This window comes from Phaseolus vulgaris, chromosome 7, assembly GCF_000499845.2.
Source record: "Phaseolus vulgaris cultivar G19833 chromosome 7, P. vulgaris v2.0, whole genome shotgun sequence".
Classification (NCBI taxonomy): domain Eukaryota; kingdom Viridiplantae; phylum Streptophyta; class Magnoliopsida; order Fabales; family Fabaceae; genus Phaseolus; species Phaseolus vulgaris.
In genome coordinates, this window is record NC_023753.2 from 22,820,060 (window position 1) to 22,827,410 (window position 7,351).

Genomic DNA, 7,351 nt, shown 5'->3' on the forward strand with positions numbered 1-7,351 from the left:
TTGTTTGCTGCCAAGGGTGGAAAAGGTGTGGTCAGAGGTTGATGTGCTGCTAGCTAAACCATCTAGGAGGTATGGCAGAACCACATTGTAGGCATGCAGAATAAGCCTTGTATAAGGTGGTATAATTTTCTTGCTCTGTACTGGAATGATGTTATGATTTAGAGTAATCTATGCAGAATCAGGGGCAATAAGCCTACAGTTTTTTAAGAACTGGCAACAAGCTTATGTAAGGCTAAAAGTGTCTTTCTGAGATTGGTTCCTTGTTGAAAGGCAAGTTTTTTCTCTGATGCTCTTTTTGATGGAAACCGTCCAGCCTCACACAACCATATAATAAAGATGATGAAGACTTAGAGGTTGTTTATTGATTTAATTGTAAATATGGGTCTAATTGGGCTTTTGTTTATTTTTGTAGGCCCAATCAAGAGGACAACTCTAGGGTGAAGGAATGTACAAACATATCCAAGAAGACCTCCAAGTCATCAAAACATAAACTAGAGCTTTGGCCAGAAGAACACAAGAAGACTGGGTTTCTGCTGACTGGTCAACATTATTTGTGGGCCAAGCTTTAACTTAAATAAATTGTATAAAGTTGTTTAGGATTTCATGGGCCCGGTATTGGGCCTAGTAGCATAAAATAATTGGACCAAATGTTTGGGACAAGTAGTATAGGTTTTTGGGCTTGTATTTGGCTAAGTAGTATAGATTTCCTCCAAGACTCATAGTCCTAGAAGGACAAAAAAGATCCATGTGCAAAAGTTCAAGGGGTTTTGAAGTTGAAACACAATTTTTCAAATTAAAAGATTTTCTAGTTTGTTTCCCCCTTTGACATGCTTCACACACATGTTCTTTTTCGAATTTGAGTTTGGGTAAGCCATAGACAAGTTCATTTGATACAAGCTTATTTAAATGATTTATAAGAATATGAGCAAACCTTCTATGCCAAAGCCATGATTCCTCATGCTTTGATATAAGATAACTTATTGAAGAATGACTAGATATATCAAGCAGATAAATGTTGTTAGATCTCTTACCAATGAGAAGAACATCCTTTGAATTAGGTAAGCGAATCTCACATGAATTGGTACTAAAGGTTACTTGATAACCTCTATCACATAGCTGACTGATGCTGAGCAAGTTGTGCTTCAAGTCTTCAACATAGAGCACATCATGAATAAGAAAACTACTTTCATTACCTATTGTACCTTTGCCAAGGATTTTTCCCTTGTTGTTGTCACCGTAGGTTACATGTCCATCTTGTTTGAGAGAGATGCTGATGAACCTGGATGCATCACCTGTCATATGTTTTGAACAACTACTATCTAGATACCATAGGTGTTGTTTTCTCTCCAAACAACCCTACAAAAGAAACAAAATCAAGTTGCTAGATTTGGTCCCCTTGTGAATTTGAGTCCATAGGTGTTAATGTGTTTCCAAGAATCATTAGGTTCCTTAGGAACCCATTTCAGAATACCCTTAGGAACATAAAACTTTCTGATTCTGCAAAACCTAACAGAGTGTCCCTTTTTCATGTAATAGAAACAACAAACAACCGGTTGTTTCAATTTTTTAACCGATTTTTTTTAGTGAAAGTTGAAAAAGGTTTTGTTCACCCACTTTGTTTGCTTTGGGGGTTAAAACCCAAGATTTTCCAAATACACATGTTTGGGATGCCAACACATTTAAAAAATTTGATTTTCCTTTCTAAATGATATCAATAGTTTTCACAAGATATAAGACTTTCTCTTGAAGAGACTCACAGTTTTTGCAAAAAATTGAATCACATTTGCAAGAGGATTTTTCATACACTAGTTCAGAATTTTCTAAATCAGTTTTTGATTGATTCAAGTCTTTTTCCAAAACTGTGATTTTCATTTTCAACTTCTTGTTTTCACATTTCAATAGATTATTTGAAAAAGTTAATCTCTTAGCTTCTTCATGAATTTCTTGGAAAGCATCAAGCAATTGAAAATAAATTTCACACTTATTAGAAGAGGCTGCGCTTACTTGACTCGATTCTGATTCCCCCTTGGTCATTAAGCAAACTTCTAACTTGTTTTTAGAAGATATTGAGCCAACAGATGATTCTTCTTCATCCATCAAGCCACTCCTTGGATTCTTGTGCCATTCCTCATGTGTGTCCCACATTCCCTTAGCCGAAGTGCACTATGAAATCTTGAGCAATTCATCAGAGTCTAGAGCAGACACAATAATATGTTGTGCCATACGATCAAGATATTCTTTAGAGGATTCACTAATTCCAGGCATATGCACACATGTATTATTTGAAATAACATTCCAAATATTCTTATCTAAGGATTGAATAAAGAACTTCATTCTTATGCACCAAATAGGATAGTTTTGACCATAGAACAAAGGTGGTTGTTCAAAGAGGCACCTTCCCCAAAAAAACTTTTATTAGTCATCAAAAGATTTTCAAAAAACAGAAATCAAAACTTGAGTAACTTTCAAGAACCTTGCTCTTATACCAATTGTTAGGATCGATGGCTAGAATAAGAGAGCGGGGTGAATTGTTTTTGAAAGCTTTTCACAAATACTTTGCTTAGAATGAAACTTTAACAATCAACTCAGAAAAGAAATTCAGAAAGCTAATCAAAATACCAAACAGAAACAAATATCAGAATTGTAATCGGTTAAAATAACGATTCAACCGGTTGTTTATGATAACGGAAAATATCAAACAATTATGGAGATAAGAGATAGAGAGAATTACACACAAGGTTTATACTGGTTCACTCTATCCAAGAGCTACATCCAGTCCTCAGTCAAACCACTAAGTATTTCACTATACAACCAATCACAAATTACACATATACCACACAAAAAGGTGACTTTGAATCCCACAAAGCCTACTCACCCTCTTTGCACATAGCCAACACCTCAAGTCATAATCACACTGACTTTATAGGATTTTACAACAGTTTTACATAGAGTAATATGAACAATTACAATAACCTAAACAGGATTAGAAAACACCTGAAATCACAGTACACCAAAAACCCTATTGATCAGTTCTTTGAATCAAAGCAAAGCTCAAAAGCAATCTTGCTAAAACTTGGTAAAACACCTTTTCACAAACAGCTCGTAATCTCTCAAATCAATCACAAATCAGAGTATCCAACTTTTCTGTTTCATCAATCTTTTTACGTTTGAAAGAAGACTAGTTTTATAAACCTTGAGAAGTTACCGTTGAAGACATATTTGAACAAACAAATCAGTTAAAACAGGTTTTCAAAAAACTGTTATGAAAACATACATTTAATCGGTTAAAACCACAATTTAACCGGTTGAATGATTTTGAAAGTTATACAACTGATTCAAAAAATAGTTTCAAAACACCTTTCCCAGCTAAGTGACAAACAACCGATTATCTCGAAAGTTTAATCGGTTGTTTTTCCCTTTGCATGGAAAAACACTTTAATCTTTAAAATAGATTGAAACAAGCTTTGTTTCAGAATCAAGACTGATCTTACAAAGATTCTAAACCCCATAATAAAACCTAAACCTAAAACATCACACAACTTCAGGCTTCATGAGGATTTGATACATCAAAGCTTCCCATCTTCAACAGGTTTTGGTATTGGACCAAACCTTTTTAGGTCGGAACCGTGGAGAGTGAAAACCAGTCCATGGTTTTTTGGGTCGAGCCTCTGCTCGACACCATGGTGGGTGAAAACCCTACCATGGTTTTGGTATTGGACCGAACCTTTTAGGTCGGCAACACCATAGAAGGTGAAAACCAGTCCATGGTTTTTTGGGCCGAGCCTCTGCTCGACACCATGGTGGGTGAAAACCCTACCATTGTTTTGCTATTGGACCGAACCTTTTAGGTCGGCACCATGGAGGGTGAAAACCAGTCCAAGGTTTTTTGGGTCGAGCCTCTGCTTGACACCATGGTGGGTGAAAACCCTACCATGGTTTTGGTATTAGACCGAACCTTTTAGGTCGACACCATGGAGGGTGAAAACCAGTCCATGGTTTTTTGGGCTGAGCCTCTGCTTGACACCATGGTGGGTCAAAACCCTATCATGGTTTTGGTATTGGACCGAACCTCTTAGGTCGGCACCATGGAGGGTGAAAACCAGTCCAAGGTTTTTTGGGCCGAGCCTCTGCTCGACACCATGGTGGGTGAAATCTTACCATGGTTTTGGTACGATCGCCCTCCTTAACATAACACATATTAGAATAATACTTCTCCTTTATTTCGTAACAAAAATAACACCATATTTAGTTTCTGAGAAATGTATGCAAAGGAAATTAAAATGAAAAGAAAAAACTTCAGATGAAACACAACTAATTGTAATAAAATCGTAAATTGGCTACATTCCATGTCCTTGGCACCCCTCCTCCATCCAGAGTCTCTAGTCCATACGTTCCTTTCCTTACTACTTCACGAACTCTGTAAGGCCCGATCCAAGTTGATGCTAACTTGTTATCCTTTTCTGTATCTTCTGATTTCCTCAAGACAAGATCTCCTTCCCTGAACTCCCTTGCATGTACCTTACTTAAATGTTTGGTCTCTATGCTTCTCTTCCTCGCGGCCTCCCCCAGCTTGGCTTTGCTCCTCAACTCATCAATGGTGTCTAATTGAAAAAGTCGTCCCTCCTCCGATTCTATTTCAGAAAAGTGATCAGTCCTACTAGATGGTACTTCCAACTCAATGGGTAGCACAACATCTCCACCATAAACCAAACTGAACGGGGTTTCATTCGTTATGGATTGCACCGTCATGTGAAACGACCAAATTACCTCAGACAAAATTTCCACCCACCTGGCTTTCGCTGCTTTTTCAAGCTTTTGATACCTCACCTCTGCCCCTTGGAGAATCCAACTAATAAAATAGATCGATCTCTGCTCCTTCTCTTTTTCCTTTGGGATGAAACGTGATAACGACGTCATCCTTCCTTCCAACTGTTGTACCTCTTTGACAGATGTCAGACTTCTCATGCTAAGAATTGCTTCACATTTCTCCAGGTTCATCTCAATTCCCCATTGAGTCAAAATAAATCCCAAAAACTTTCCCGCCTTCACCCCAAACACACATTTTTCTGGATTCAATTTCAACTTATACTTGCCTAGTGTTCGGAAGAACTCCTTCAAATCTTGCACATGATTGTTGGCCTTAATGGATTTAACTACCATATCATCGACAAAAGCTTCCACATTCCTTCATATCATATCACCCAAAATCCGATCCATTAATCGTCGATAAGTTGCTCTGCATTTTTTAATCCAAAAGGCATTACTGTGTAACAAAAATTCGATGAAGCTCCTCTGAAAGCCGTCTTTTCTATATCCTTAGGATGCATTCGAATCTTATTATATCTCGAATACACATCCATAAAACTAAGCAATTCACAACCAGCAACCCCATCAACCAACCTATCAATGGTAGGTAACAAGTAGGCATCTTTGGGACATGCCTTATTGAAGTTCATGAAATCTGTACACATCCTCCACTTGCCATCACTCTTATGGACCAGAACCACATTAGCTATCCAGGTAGGGTATTATATTTCCCTAATATAACCCACACTTCTTAACTTTTCCACCTCTTGATTCACTATTTGTTGTCTTTCCTCACTGAATTTCCTTTTTTTTTGAACCACCGATTTCACGTTTGGGTTTACCAACAATCGATGACATATGAAATCTTGATCTATTCTTCGCATGTCCTGCACCGACCATGCAAAGGCTCCCACATTTTCTTTCAAACAATATATCAACTTTCTTTCCCTGTTAACATCCATCTGACTACTAATCCTCACCAACCTACCCTCTGCTAACTCAATAGATTTAGTTTCCTCCACCGGCTGCGACCTTTCTCCCTCATAGTCCACCCTTGGATCTAACTCCACCTCCTCACCACTTCGCTCAACCCTTTCTAACTGCCAACATCTCTTTTTATTTTTTAAACTACCCTCGTAACACTTTCTTGCAGATCTCTGATATACTTTAATTACTCTCACTCTTCCTCCTTCAATCGGATATTTTACCTTCATATGTACTGGCGACACTACTGCTCTCCTAACTTATTTATGGTTGGTCTTCCTAACAAAATATTATATGACGAAGGGGTATTGACTACCATGTACCTGATACTGATTATTTTGATCTCACTGTCATCCCCAAAAGTTGTCCGAGCCTCCACATAGCCTCACACTTGCACTGGGTCGCTTGAAAAGCCAACCAACACACCTTCATATGATTCAAGGTCATCCATCGATCCTCCTATTGCCACAAAAGCGTTCCAAAAGAGTACATCTGTCGAGGAACCCTGATCCACCAACACCCTATGAATACACCGACTCCTCATAACTATGGATATCACCACCGGGTCATTATCATGAGGAAAGACATCCTCCATATCTTCCCTTGTAAAACTTAGAGTCGACGAAGGATCCATCTTCACTGCTAATTGCATTACCGATTTTGCATAACGCCTTCTTACTGCACCAGAAACTCCTCCTCCCGAAAATCCTCTAGCAATTGTATTTAAGTCTCCCATCACAGGTTTCTCATGACCAAACCCCCCTTGGATAATCCCCTTCCTCTTCCTCCATCGACTTCTTTGCCTCATCAAACCTTTCTGTCTCCTCCTCGTCTGTCTTGGCTTTAAAAATTTGTATCAGTCCCTTTTTTACTAGCTCTTCTATTTTCCTTGTCAACGTATAACACCGTTTTGTGTCATGTCCCTGTGTCTTATGGAAACAACACCACGCCTTCAAATTTCTTCCATAATTTTATTAGTTCTTTCCGGAAAATGTAATAGTTTGTCCGTATTAACATCTTTAACGATGTCCTTCTGGGATACCACCAGCTTCGGCGGAAACCAATCAAACCTTTCCTCCCTCCTTTCTCCATACCTTTCCTCCCTCCTTTCACCATTTTGTCTCCTCATCGTTTCCATCATCTCCATCAACGTTCGCGTATTCTCGTTTGGGGATCCTCCATTGAAGACCCCATTTGCCTCTTCCCCCGCCATTGCTCTCCTTGTCCCTCTCATTCTAAGCATGTATTTTGATCTTGTGGTGCAGGGATAGATTTGCCTGCCCCATGGTGGCGCCAAAATGTTCTAGACAGGCCAATAGGCGACCTAAACCCAGAACATTCAAGGTAGTTAAGAACAAGTGTGCTCTTAACCTAAATAGAGATTTGTTTATTTGTGAGGTTTTACCTAGTATATATGGAGTCAGTCTTAACCCCGTATCTACCGTTATGATTCTCTATTTACTGCCTAATTAATGCTAATTAATCTAAATCCCCTGTTCCACGCTATTTCCATTGTATTATTCATGTAGATTGGATTCCTGCTGATGATGGATCAACCCAG

General features: G+C 38.6%; 1 protein-coding gene across 1 annotated transcript; it reads right to left on the reverse strand.

Moving 5' to 3' along the window:
- Window positions 1-4,311: 4,311 nt before the first annotated feature.
- On the reverse strand, window positions 4,312-5,160 carry LOC137829270 (uncharacterized). Its single transcript, XM_068636071.1, has one exon. The coding sequence runs from the start codon at window positions 5,158-5,160 to the stop codon at window positions 4,312-4,314; it is 849 nt and encodes a 282-aa protein (XP_068492172.1).
- Window positions 5,161-7,351: the final 2,191 nt, after the last annotated feature.